This window comes from Heterodontus francisci, chromosome 1 (assembly GCF_036365525.1).
Source record: "Heterodontus francisci isolate sHetFra1 chromosome 1, sHetFra1.hap1, whole genome shotgun sequence".
Lineage (NCBI taxonomy): Eukaryota > Metazoa > Chordata > Chondrichthyes > Heterodontiformes > Heterodontidae > Heterodontus > Heterodontus francisci.
Genome location: NC_090371.1, coordinates 282493347 through 282507860, shown reverse-complemented (window position 1 = coordinate 282507860; position 14514 = coordinate 282493347). Strand labels below are relative to the sequence as shown.

At 43.2% G+C, this 14514-nt stretch overlaps 1 protein-coding gene across 1 annotated transcript in view; it reads left to right on the top strand.

Moving 5' to 3' along the window:
- Positions 1-6409, top strand: part of dnajb14 (DnaJ heat shock protein family (Hsp40) member B14) — a 28450-nt gene extending 22041 nt beyond the window's left edge. Inside the window, exons 6-8 of the mRNA XM_068046401.1 lie at positions 927-1036; positions 3432-3604; positions 4872-6409. Of these exons, the coding sequence (XP_067902502.1) occupies positions 927-1036; positions 3432-3604; positions 4872-4996 (408 nt within the window). The 3' untranslated portion in view covers positions 4997-6409. The remainder of the gene's footprint in view (positions 1-926; positions 1037-3431; positions 3605-4871) is intronic.
- The last annotated feature ends 8105 nt before the right edge of the window (positions 6410-14514 follow it).

Sequence of the window (14514 nt, the reverse complement as noted above, 5' to 3'; positions counted from 1 at the left end):
CCCTCACCACACGTTCAAATCCCACCTGGGCAGCAGTGGAATTTAAATTTGATTGATTTTAAATGTGGAATTGAAAGCTAGTCTCAGTAATGGCACCATTACTATCATCGGTTTGTCATTTAAAAACCCATCTGCCGTCCTTATCTGGTCTGGCCTACGTGTGACTCCAGACCCACAGCAATGTGGTTGACTCTTAACTGCCCTCTGACATGGCCTAGCAAGCTACTCAGTTGTCGAGGGCAATTCGGGATGGGCAACAAATGCTGGCCTTGCCAGCAACGCCCACGTCCCATGAACGAGTTATAAAAAAAAAAAGTCGGGAAACACTTCTTCACACAAAGAGTAGTGGAATCTGGAACACATTCCCAAAATGCTGTTTAGGCAAATGTATCTCTGCTATTCCTCTCAACCACTCCTTGTAATAGTGAGTTCCACATTCTCACCATTCTCTGGGTTTCTCCTGAAATCCCTATTATACTCATTAGTGACTACCTTTAAATTTATGGCACTTGGTTCTGGTCTCGCCCCACAATTGGAATTGTCTTCTCTACACCTATCCTATCAAGCACATTCCATAATTTTAAAAACCTCTGTCATGTCACCCCTCAGCCTCCTATTTCATAGAGAAAAGAGCCCTAGCCTGTTCAGCCTTTTCTGATAGTTTGGTGCTTTCAGACTTGGGAAGGGAGTTTGTGTTTACTTGGGAAGATGTTTGAACTTTTAACTGATTTATTTGGAATCTGTGCCTTTCTGTGCAAGTGCTCTCATATCTGAAGTTTTTTTTTTAATGTCTGATCCAACGTTGAATCTGCAAATATTTAGTGGTGTAATTGAATCTTGAAGAAAAATTCTTTCCAAATCTGTAATGAAGTAGAACTAGAAAAATTAACTACATCTTAATTTTACTCTCCCATACCTTTTTACAGGGAGGATTTTCAATGTTTATGCAATTGTTACCCGTTATTGTCTTGATCCTGGTGTCAGTTTTGAGCCAGCTGATGGTTTCTACTCCACCATACAGCCTCTACTACAGATCGTAAGTATTCCTGATTATTTCCAATGTATCCTTTAATTCAGTCACTAGTCTTAAGGTGGTTAGTCTGCATTTTGCCCCAAATTTAACTCAACATGAACGTGTTATGTATGGTTCCTGCATATTGTTAGCTGAATGCTAGGTGGCTGCTTATTGGGAGTAAGCTCATTGTAGCAATTATACGCCAATGGCTTATCTGGTATCGCCCTTGACACAATATTCTCGAGGATCTGGGAATAAAAGCAGCTAGTTATTACCACACCGATTTTTGAGCATTTATTCAGCCATAACAAAATGTTGCAGGTTGTCTGCAAAGCACGAGAGAGCAGCCAAGTTAATTTCAGCCAAACAGACTGTGAGGTTTATTCCACTGTGTGACACCGTTATTTTTTGAATATGATCAATTATTGAAATCCTATATTTTAAGGAGCTGTAAATGTTTGAATCTGATTGAGAATGCAACTTCTGTGTGATTATAGGTTAGTCTTGCTCCGCTCCTGCAGTAGTAAAACATGCAAGAAAAGAAAAACCGCATATATAAATGTTAGTGAGAAGAGACTGGAACTGTATTTACATCATGACCGTCTACTGTTTTCAAGGAGCTAGATAGAAATACATATTCATCGATTTTTTTTTTTTTTTTTATATATATGTATTTGCTTTCTTTTGTTAAATTTGCTTAAGAATTTAAATGTGAAATGAGGTCCAAGGTGATAGTCTACTGATTCTTGAAGACTGGGTTGAAAATTATTTTAACTCTTGGAGTTATCCATAGACGAACAGGTTATTGTTCTCCTGAGCATGTTATCAAAAGTCTGCATATCCAGGCTAGTGAAGATGTTCTCCAAGGCAGAGAGAGTTTGGACAACTAAAATACAGGGGCCAAGAAATAGAGTAGGAAGGGAAGAAAAAAAAAGACCCAAAACTGTAATGGGTTTTCTATACTTAATTTTGTTTCAACATAGTAAATCTGTTCCTAGATACTGTGGTATTTCCTTTTATAAAATAAAAAAAAAACCTGCATTTATATCGCACCTTTCACGACCATAGGATGTCCCAACATGCTTTACACCAGTGAAATTCTTTTTGAAATGTAGTCACTAGTGTAATCTAGGAAATACAGCAATTTGTACACCGTAAGCTCCCACAAAGAGCAATATAATGACCAGATCATTTGTTTTCCTGATGTTGGTTGAGAGATAAATATTGGTCAGGCCACTGGGGGAAAACTCAAGAGCTCTTGTTCTTCAAAATAACACCAAGGGAATCTTTTAGGTCCATCTGAGAGGATAGACAGGCCTTGGTTTAATGTCCCACCTGAAAGACAGTGAAGCACTCCTTCGGTACTGCACTGGGAGGGTCAAACTGCATTATGTCTGTGTTTAATTCTCGAGTGGGACTTAAATCCACAACCTTCTGACTCTGGCACGAGTGCTACCCACTGAGCCACAGCTGACACGAGACCTGAACAGGGCTCAAGACATTTTGTAATGGGAGACACTCTTTCAGTAACTTTCCTATTGCAGGAGATATTGTCCTTCAAAGTTATTTGATTTTTAAAATATTTTCTTGGCTTCTCGACTTTTGAAACTCTATTTGAGTGTCATCTTTCAAATTATTTGTTCAGTTTTTTAAATGCACTAAATTCCCATGTTGAAGAGCAGGGGAGTTCTCCCCAGTGTCTTGTCCAATAGTTATTTCTCAACCAACATCACTTTAAAATATTATCTCATTAACACGTTACTACCTGTGGGAGTTTGCTGTGTGCAGTTTGGCTGCTGCATTTCTTGCAGATGGAAGCAAACAGGTTCACCGAGAGCCCGATTTACCTGATGAGATCCTTTCTTAAGTGCATTACTACTAACCAATTAATGAAGGTACCCCACCAGCATTCAGATCACTAGAGGACAATGGTGGGAGCTGAGGAAATGTTTTATTACCTGCATCTCGGGAGGAAACCAAGGCTAAGGGAGTAAACCCGAACAGAAAATCCGGAGTGGAACCCCGAAGGCGGTCATGTGTCACCTTTGGCATGTTTCCGGCAGTTCCTGCAGCCATACCGCTGCCAAACGTCATGCTCTGCACTCCTTTGGACCCCACCAGGAAGGCCGAGAGGGGGGTTTTGACGCTTGGGCAACTCGCAACCTCCATGCATCCGCCCAGGCATGCGCCATGAAGAAGAAGAAGAAGAATTTCTTGCATTACAACAGTGACAACACTTCCAAAGTAGTTATTAGCTCTAAAGTAATTTGGGATGTCCTGAGGTCACGAATGGCACTATATAAATGCAAGTCTTCCTTTTACAACCAGGTAGTATGAATAGATTGCAAGAAATATGTTTTGTCACTCAACTGAACAATTTTTAACTTGATTAATGAGTACTTTTCTGCTTTTGCAGTGCTGTGGGACACACTGTCAAGAGGCAATCCAGTAATTTGAAAATAATTTACTATGTCAACAAAGACTTTGAGAAAGAATACACAGGTGCTGCTTTACAAAAAGTAGAAAAGAGCGTTGAAGAAGATTATATAACCAACCTTCGAAATAACTGCTGGAGGGAAAGACAGGAGAGTAAGTTGTTTGAACTTATCCTTGTGAAATTTCAGCCTTTAGAGGGGTTCCTTACCTAGGCACTTGGGCACCATATTGTACAGTTTAAGACAATGTAGATTAAACGATCCTATAGTAGGAATATTGCTTTTACACTTTGGAGAGTGCAGTTTGCAGAACGGCTGTCAAATACCCTGCAGTAGTAATCAATTGAGGCACATCTATTATGTAGAATTACTTTGAATTCCCACTCCCTCTGCGCCAAGTCTCATCATTTTGTTTGTCAAGTGGCCAGGGGTGGGGAGGAGGAGATGGGGGTAAGTTACTCCTAAGCTGCTGTCATTACTGACATAAAATATGAGATGGAGAGTTCCTGGATGACCCTTTCAAATTCTCTCCTTCCCCAACTTGGAGGAGGACATTTACGAGACGTCTGCTTGACAGCTTAAACCCTCGGGCGAGGGATAGAATCCAGATACTATCGACAGGGCACCCTCGACACGCTACACGAGCTAGATTTCACATTCTGGTGAATAAAATCAGCAAGTTCATGTTTACATAAACTTTCTTTCAAACACTTTCTTCACATTTGGGTTGCCTCACCCAGCCTTGGAAAGTGATGCAGTTAGGATATCGTTTTGGTTTCTGGTGCTTGCTGTGTTAATTACGCCACTGTCCCGGGAGGTCTTTTGTACCAGATTCATGAAGGTGACTGCTCAAATTCAGTGCAATGTTTACCAGCCAATTGCAGTTTAACTTGGCTCCTCTACCTCTTCCACATGCATCCAAAATCTGACCAGACTGGGGCTCTTTTTTTCTAGAAATACAAGATTGAGAGTTCTTTAGAATTATGATAGGTTTTGATCGGGTAGACGTAGAGAAGATGTTTCCACTTGTGGGGAAAACCAAATCTAATGTAAGATAGTCCCTAATAAATCCAATAAGGAATTCAGGAGAACATTATTCACTGCTCCAAGTTCCATTCTTAGACATAGAGGGGAAATAACAGATGCATTTAAGGGGATGTTAGATGGGGGAGGAAGGAATTGTTGATATGGTGAGATGAAGAGGGTTGGGAGGAGGCTCACCTGGAGCATAAACACTGGCAGAGACCAGTTGGATCAAGTGGCCTGTTTCTGTGCTGCACGTTCTCTGTAATTAGTTAGTGTGATGCTAGATTACTGTGCTAAAGCAGCCCAGCCACACCATCTCTTCGAAAGTGTTTTCCATTGACGCTGGAACCTGTGTATTAACTTTGTTATTTCCTCTATTTTTTTAAAAAAAAAAGAAAATGACTACCTTTATGCGGCCAAGGTATACCGTGACGAAAGACTTCGGAAGAAAGCCGAGCTCATGAAGATGGAAAGCTGTGAAAAGCTGGCAAGGCTAAATGATCTTTACCGAGGAGGCTGAGGCAGTCGGCCAAGTTTCACCTTTTAATTTATAAGTTTAGTTGTACAGGGAGACATTTTGATCGATCAGCATTTTAAAATAAATATAAGTCTTGTAACCGAGTTTTACCTTGAGAATCCTCAGTTGTCATCCTGTTGGGCTGTTTACACAGATGTCTGATTGTAGCCTCAGTGCTCGGCAATGGCTGGTGTGTGTGCGCGTGTGTTCACATCCTCTTCATTTCATTGTGTACAATAGTGTATTCTAGATCAGCTTTTTTTTTTAAAAAAAAAGCACATGATCCAATCTAATACAATTAATCTCTATCAAGGTTTAATGACCAACGGGTGTCCATTTTATTTCAAAGTCATTATGTCTGTGACATTCACTGCAATTCCAACCACGTGAGTTGGAACACACAAACACACACACACACACAGACTAAACAAAACAAAACCCCATCCTTGGCTGCTTGTGTGTAGTTGAAGAGACTAGTATCTCTCATTTGTTTTGAAAGTTTTGTACTTTCGAAGATATTTATTAGCTATGACAATAACTCCATTCAATTCCAGTACTTTTCAGTGAGATGGATTTTAACACATTCCTTAATCGTGAAGTCTTGAAATTTTAGATACATTCCCATTTTTTGTGTTTTTAAGAATTGTTTGGGCAAAATGTATTCGCTCACCATTTTTGTCACTTCCTAGTAACTGAATAAGGTAAGCAATAGACTGGTATATTGACATATTCCTTATATTAAGGATTATGTGGAAATTCTTGGAATTAATGTCCACTGTTGCATGTATAGCAATCCATAAATTACTTGATTTCTGTGAATATTGTATAGTTGTGCTGTAATTCTTAAGAGCGGCATTTGTTTGTACTGAGCTTTGTTTTTAAAAAAAAAAAATCAATGACCATGTACAGATTTGAAGAAATCCCATGTGAAGACTGAGGATTTGAATACTGTGATGTCTGCTTTGGGAGACTAGGAAAGATGAGGGTAGAAAAGCTCACCTTCAGTAACCATATTAAATCCATGAAGCTAATTCAGGTGGTGATAAACTACACTTGGTTCCCCTCCCATCGGACAATGTTCAACTATTCTTCACACATCCTTTATCAAAGTAATGTATTGGATATTCAATAGGTTGGTGTCAAATGTAGAATTTTACACCCTAGAATATACAACCAATACCATCCCAGGTACTTGACTTCTGAAGATAAACCCCCACTCAAGTGATGATGGAATAACCTAAAAGTTGTGAATATATTAAGTCCTCAGAACTTGGCTCTGCGTTTCTTCTGGCACCATACTGAAATCAATAAAAATGGCCTAGTTTATATTGTAAATTTGAATTGCTGATTGTAATATAATATATATATATTTAATGTATCCTTCTCTTAACCTATATCAAATAAAAGTTATTTTAAGCGTGTAACCTGAATGACTGACTGACTGAGTTGAAGTCACATTATATGTTTTGTTCCAAGCTCAGCCCAGTATAACTTCCTTGTGTACTGAAATTTTTACCGTTGTATTCTACTTCCAACATACCGCATCTAAAGGTGCCTCTTTATCTCTCCCTGAACTCCTGTCTTAATTTTTCCTTTTTAGGGACAGCAAGGGGCCACTTAATCCCTCAAGTCTCTTCTGCCATTCATTGAGAGTCTGGCTGGTCTATACCTTAACTCCACCTACCTGCCTTGGTTCTGGACCCCTTACTAACAAAAACACCTCCGTTTTGAAATTTTTCAATTGTCCCCAGCCTCAATAGCTTTTCTGGTGGGGGGAGGGAAAGAGTTCCAGATTTCCATTAGGCTTTGTGTGAAGGTGCTTTTCCCGCACCCCCCCCCCCCCAAATTTTGGGCAAGGTACCTGACCAGCAGCTGTTAAACCACAACCCACTATGGAGACAAAACGTTAAGGTCCGGGAAGAGGGAGCCAAAAAAACTGCCAGAAACGTGAGGGCAAAAGGTGTTTAGCTGGGAGCACTGCAACAACACGGCTTGCATTTGTAGTAAAACATCACAAGCTGCTTCAAAGGTGCAATTATCAAACAAAATTTAACTCCAAGCCATGTTGAGTTAACTGGACAGGTGCCCAAAAGCTTCAATAAAGAGCTATGTTTTAAGGAGTGTCTTAAAGGAGGAGAGGGAGGCAGACAGGTTTAAGAAGAGAATGTTAGTGCTTGAGGTCTCATCAGTTGAAAGTGCAGCATCGCTCAAATGGTGGAGCAATTAAACTCGGGGATGCACAAGAGGCCAGAATTAGCGGAGCGCAGATATCCGAGTGTTGTAGAGCTTGAGGAGGTCAGAGATGGGGAGGGGTGAGGCCATGGAGGGGTTAAAATAGCAGCATTGCCAGACCAGGATTCAGTGTGTCAGCGAGCACTGGGCTATTAGATGAATGGGACTTCGTGTAACACGTGGTGAGTTGTAAATTACTGTAACATTTTTTTCCTCTCCTGGAAGGATAGAGAGGGAGGGAAAGTCTTCAGCTTTTATTTATTTACTTAGAGACACAGTACTGAAACAGGCCCTTCGGCCCACCGAGTCTGTGCCGACCATCAACCACCCATTTATACTAACCCTGCAGTAATCCCATATTCCCTACCATCTACCTACACTAGGGGCAATTTACAATGGCCAATTTACCTATTTTCCTGTTGGGATTTTTGTAACACAAAATAGGGACTGACTGCAATAAGTGGCATGAAAACGAAACCTAAAGGGTTAACATACTTTGCTTATAAACCAACACCTTGAGAGGAGAGCTTGAAACTTTGCAATAATTGTAAATTATAAAGAACTTAATTTTCATGAAATATTTACATTTTCAACAGCTTGGCAAATTTCAATACACAGAATTTACATCAAAAACAGACTATTTGACCTAACGGATTTATGCTGTTATTCTATTCTCTTCCTCTACTTATCCAGCTTCCCATCAAAAATATCTAGACTATTCACCTCACCATTCCCTGTGCTATTGAGTTCAACTCTCAACCACCCCCTGGATAAAGAAGTTTCTCCCTAATTCACTATTGGATTTATTAGCGACTATCATATTTATGACCCTTCATTTTGGACAGCTCCCCCACCTCCCGACTAGAAACATCTACTCTGTCTACCCATGTGGTGTGATTTTTACACGATGGGTACAATGGGAGTTATTACTAAGGGGCCTATGGAGACTCATTACTGGGTGCCAATTCCCCATTTGTTAGAACACTTGTATCTGCAATGCACAACGCAGGCATGCTGCTCTCAATCTTGTTCTGTCAATGCCAGGGCCACTCAGCTCCTGACCTCATTACAGCCTTGGTTCAAACGTGGACAAAAGAGCTAAACTCAAGAGGTGAGAGTTACTGACCTTGACATCAAGGCAGCATTTGACCGAGTATGGTAGCAAAGGTTGTAATCTCTGGATTACCCCTGGTGACCCGTGCTATTGAGTATAGGAATAGGTGGTTAAAGCAGATGAATGAGTGGCTGGGGAGATGGTGCAGGAGGGAGAACTTTAGTTTCCTGGACCACTGGGTCTGTTTCTGGTAAAGGTGAGACCTGTACAAGTTTGACGGGTTGCACCTGAACCGGAATGGGACCAGCGTCCTTGCTGGGAGGTTTGCTAGTGCTGATGGGGGAGGGGAGGGGAGGGAAGGGGGAGGGGGTTTAAACTAATTTGGCAGGGGGATGGCATACAGAGTGGAGTTACAGTAGGGGGTGATGCACAGTCAAATATAGAAGAGAAACTGAGTCATTCTGGAAGGCAGAGCAAGTATAGACCTGTTAAGGCACAAGTGAAAAATGCAAGGCTGGATTGCATTTATTTTAATGCAAGGAGTCTTACTAATAAGGCAGATGAATTAAAGGCATTAATTAGCACATGGGATTATGATATTACTACCACAGAGACATGGCTGAGGGAGGGGCAGGAATGGCAACTCAATATTCCAGGGTATAGAATCTTCAGGCATGATAGAGGAGGGGATAAAAGAGGAGGTGGTATTGCACTGTTGATCAAGGAGTCAATTACTACAGTAAGGAGGGATGGTATCTTAGAAGGTTCCTCAAATGAGGCCATATGGGTAGAACTTAAAAACAAAAAAGGGGCAATCACTTGGCTGGGTGTGTACTACTGGCCTCCAAACAGGGAGAGATAGAGGAGCAGGTGTGTAGACAAAACTCAGAGAGGTATATAAATAATAGGGTAATAATAGTAGGGGATTTCAACTTCTCGAATATTAACTGGGATAGTCTTAGTGCAAAAGGCTTAAAGGGGGAGGAATTTTTAAAATGCATACAGGAAAGCTTTTTGAGCCAGTGTGTAGAAAGTCCTACAAGAGAAGGGGCAGTACTAGACCTAATCCTAGGGAATGAAGCTGGACGTGGTAGAAGGTAGTTATGGAAAAGAACAAAGATGGGCCGGAAATAAAGGTACTGAATTGGGGGAAGGCCGATTTTAATCTGATAAAACAGGATCTGGCCAAAGTGGACTGGGAGCAGCTACTTGTAGGAAAGTCTACATCAGACCAGTGGGAGTCAGTCAAAGAGGAAATAGTGAGGGTTCAGAACCAACATGTACCCGTTAAGGTGAAGGGTAGGACCAACAAGTCTAGGGAACCCTTGATGTCAAGGGATATAGAGGAATGGATCAGGGGAAAAAAGGAGGCTTATGGCAGATTCGGAGTGCTGAAAACAGCGGAGGCCCTAGAGGAGGATAGAAAGTGTAGGGGGGTACTTAAAAAAGTAATTAGGAGAGCAAAGAGGGGACATGGAAAAACATTGGGCAAGATAAAGGAAAATCCCAAGGCATTTTATAAGTACATTAAGGGCAGGAGGATAACCAGGGAAAGAGTAAGACCCATTAGGGACCAAAGTGGCAATCTGTGTGTGGAGCTGGAGGACATAGACGAGGTTTTAAATGATTACTTTTCATCTGTGTTCACTATGGAGAACGACGATGTAGGTGTAGAGATCAGGGAGGGGGATTGTGATATACTTGAACATATTAGTATTGAATGGGAGGAAGTATTAGATGTTTTAGCGGGCTTAAAAGTGGATAAATCCCCAGGCCCAGATGAGATGTATCCCAGGCTGTTGTGTGAGGCAAGGGAGGAAATAGCAGGGGCTCTGACACAAGTTTTCAAATCCTCTCTGGCCACGGGAGAGGTGCCAGAGGACTGGAGGACACGAATGTGGTACCATTATTCAAGAAAGGTAGCAGGGATCGACCAGGTAATTATAGGCCTACCATCAGTGGTTGGGAAACTAATGGAAAGAATTCTGAGAGACATGATTAATCTTCACTTGGAGAGGCAGGGATTAATCAGGCAGACTCAGCATGGCTTTGTCGGGGGATATTGTGTCTGTCTAACTTGATTGAATTTTTTGAGGAGGTGTCTAGATGTGCAGATGAGGGTAAAGCTGTTGATGTAGTCTACATGGACTTCAGTAAGGCTTTTGATAAGGTCCCGCATGGGAGATTGGTTAAGAAAGTAAGAGCCCATGGGATCCAGGGCAATTTGGCAAATTGGATCCAAAATTGGCTTAGTGGCAGGAAACAGAGGGTAATGGTCGAGGGTTGTTTTTGTGAATGGAAACCTGTGACTAGTGGTGTACTGCAGGGATCGGTACTGGGACTCTTGCTGTTTGTAGTGTACATTAATGATTTAGACATGAATATAGGAGGCATGATCAGTAAGCCCACAGATGACACGAAAATTGGTGTCGTAAATAGTGAGGAGGAAAGCCTTAGATTACAGGATGATATAGATGGGCGGAGCAGTGGCTAATGGACTTTAATCCTGAGAATTGTGAGGTGATACATTTTGGGAGGACTAACAAGGCAAGGGAATATACAATGGATGGTAAGACCCTGGGAAGTACAGAGGGTCAGAGGGATCTTGGTGTACTTGTCCATAGATCACTGAAGGCAGCAGCACAGGTAGATAAGGTGGTTAGGAAGGCATATGGGATTATTAGTCAAGGCATAGAATATAAGAGCAGGGAGGTTATGATGGAGCTGTATAAAATGCTAGTTAGGCCACAGCTGGAGTACTGTGTACAGTTCTGGGCACCACACTATAGGAAGGATGTGATTGCACTGGAGAGGGTGCAGAGGAGATTCACCAGGATGTTGCCTGGGCTGGAGCATTTCAGCTATGAAGAGAGACTGGATAGGCTAGGGTTGTTTTCCTTAGAGCAGAGCAGGCTGAAGGGGGACCTGATTGAGGTATACAAAATTATGAGGGGCATTGATAGGTTAGATAGGAAGAAACATTTCCCTTAGCGGAGGGGTCAATAACCAGGGGGCATAGATTTAAGGAGCAGGAGGTTTAGAGGGGATTTGAGGAAAAAAAGTTTCACCCAGAGGGTGGTTGGAATCTGGAACGCTCTGCCTGAAGGGGTGGTAGAGGCAGGAACCCTCACAACATTTAAGAAGTATTTAGATACGCACTTGAAGCGTCATAGCATACAACACTCAAGAAGCTCGACACCATCCAGGACAAAGCAGCCTGCTTGATTGGCACCCCATTCACAAACATTCACTCCTTCAACCACCAACGCACAGTGGCAGCAGTGAGTACCATCTACAAGATGCACTGCAGCAATGCACCAAGGCTCCTCAGACAGCACCTTCCAAACCCGTGACCTCTACCAACTAGAAGGAGAAGGGCAGCAAATGCATGGGAACACCACCACCTGCAAGTTCCCCTCCAAGTCACACACCATTTTGACTTGGAACTATATCGCCGTTCCTTCACTGTCACTGGGTCAAAATCCTGGAACTCCCTTCCTAACAGCACTGTGGGTGTACCTACCCCACATGGACTGCAGCGGTTCAAGAAGGCAGCTCACCACCACCTTCTCAAGGGCAATTAGAGATGGGCAATAAATGCTGGCCTAGCCAGCAACGCCCACGTCCCATGAATGAATAAAAAAAAATGTTGAATGATAAACTCTTATTCCTAGTGGTAAAATTCATGCCTTGAGCAGAAAGTTCCTGAAACAAAAATGAATAATTGTACAGTGTTTTTGAGCATACTGCATCAATCTGTTTTGGTATATTGGTTTGTCGAATTACCAAAACTGGTGGTCTGCCAAATTTTTGATCCTGATTGTAGGCAGGAGCAAAGACTTCGGAAAATCATAAAAGCAACATACTGCAGATGCTGGAAATCTGAAATAAAAACCGAAAGTGCTGGAAATACTCAGCAGGTCTGGCAGCATCTGTGGAGAGAGAAGCAGAGTTACATTTCAGGTCTGTGACATTTCATCAGAACTGTTCTCTCTCCACAGATGCTGCCTGACCTGCTGAGTATTTCCAGCACTTTGTTTGTATTCCAGTATGATATCCCAAAGTAATAAAAACAGACAAGTCAGAAAATCCCAATGGAGTTTCCGCAGGAGCCCCAAGATTCATCCTGCCTCATTCCCTATTGAGACGAACTAATAACCCAGGGATACAACCTACGACTCTCCTGTGCTGTGGACACGAACCTACAGAGCTGCAGTGGACAATTACTGAATAGCAGCATTGCTATCATTGCTTCCATGCTGTATATGTGCATTGAAAAAAAACCTTGCTTTTCTATAGCACTTTTCACAATTTCAGGATGTGCCAAAGCACTAGACAGCCAATTAAGTACTTTTGAACTGTAGTCGCGTTGTGATGTAGGAAATACAACAACTAATTTACACACAGCAAGCTCCCACAAACAGACCAGATGACCTGTTCTGTGCTGGGATGAGGGAGCAGTACCACAGGACATGCGCAATGCCAATATCATTGGCCTCTATAAGAACAAGGGTGACCGCGGTGACATCAACAACTACCGTGGAATCTCCCTGCTCAGCATAGTTGGGAAAGTCTTTGCTCGAGTCATTTTAAACAGACTCCAGAAGATGGCTGAGCGTGTCTACCCTGAGGCACAGTGCAGCTTTCAAGCAGAGAGATCCACCATTGACATGCTGTTCTCCCTTGGCCAGCTACAGGAGAATTGCCGCGAACAACAGATGCCCCTCTATGTTGCTTTCATAGATCTCACCAAAGCCTTTGACCTCGTCAGCAGACATGGTCTCTTCACACTACTAGAAAAGATCGGATGTCCAAAATTACTGAGTATCATCACCTCATTCCATGAGGATATGAAAGTCACAATACAGCGTAGCGGCGCCTCATCAGACCCCTTTCCTATCCTGAGTGGCGTGAAACAGGGCTGTGTTCTCGCACCCACACTGTTTGGGATCTTTTTCTCCCTGTTGCTCTCACATGCATTCAAGTCTTCAGAAGAAGGAATTTTCCTCCACACAAGATCAGGGGGCAGGTTGTTCAACCTTGCCCGTCTAAGAGCGAAGACCAAAGTATGGAAAGTCCTCATCAGGGAACTCCTCTTTGCTGACGATGCTGCATTAACAACCCACACTGAAGAGTGCCTGCAGAGACTCATCGACAAGATTACGGCTGCCTGCAATGAATTTGGACTAACCATCAGGCTCATTAAAACGAACATCATGGGACAGGACGTCAGAAATGCTCCATCCATCAATATTGGCGACCACGCTCTGGAAGTGGTTCAAGAGTTCACCTACCTAGGCTCAACTATCACCAGTAACCTGTCTCTCGATGCAGAAATCAACAAGCGCATGGGAAAGGCGTCCGCTGCTATGTCCAGACTGGCCAAGAGAGTGTGGGAAAATGGCGCACTGACACAGAACACAAAAGTCCGAGTGTATCAAGCCTGTGTCCTCAGTACCTTGCTCTACGGCAGCGAGGCCTGGACAACGTATGTCAGCCAAAAGCGGCGTCTCAACTCATTCCATCTTCGCTGCCTCCGGAGAATCCTTGGCATCAGGTGGCAGGACCGTATCTCCAACACAGAAGTCCTCGAGGCGGCCAACATCCCCAGCTTATACACCTTGCGGAGCCAGCGGCGCTTGAGATGGCTTGGTCATGTGAGCCACATGGAAGATGGCAAGATCCCCAAGGACGCAATGTACAGCGAGCTCGTCACTGGCATCAGACCCACCGGCCGTCCATGTCTCCGCTATAAAGACGTCTGCAAACGTGACATGAAGTCCTGTGACACTGATCACAAGTCATGGGAGTCAGTTGCCAGTGATCGCCAGAGCTGGCGGGCAGTCATAAAATACAGAAGTGCAAGGGGAGAGCCAACTGTGTAACAGCCCCCACAACCAATTTTATCTGCAGTCTCCCTCAGTACCGACCCTCCGACAGTGCGGCACTCCCTCAGTACTGACCCTGTGACAGTGCAGCGCTCCCTCAGTACTGACCCTCCGACAGTGCGGCACTCTCTCAGTACTGACCCTCCGATACTCTCTCAGTACTGACCCTCCGACAGTGCGGCACTCTCTCAGTACTGACCCTCCGATACTCTCTCAGTACTGACCCTCCGACAGTGCGGCACTCTCTCAGTACTGACCCTCCGATACTCTCTCAGTACTGACCCTCCGACAGTGCAGCAATCCCTCAGTACTGACCCTCCGATACTCTCTCAGTACTGACCCTCCGA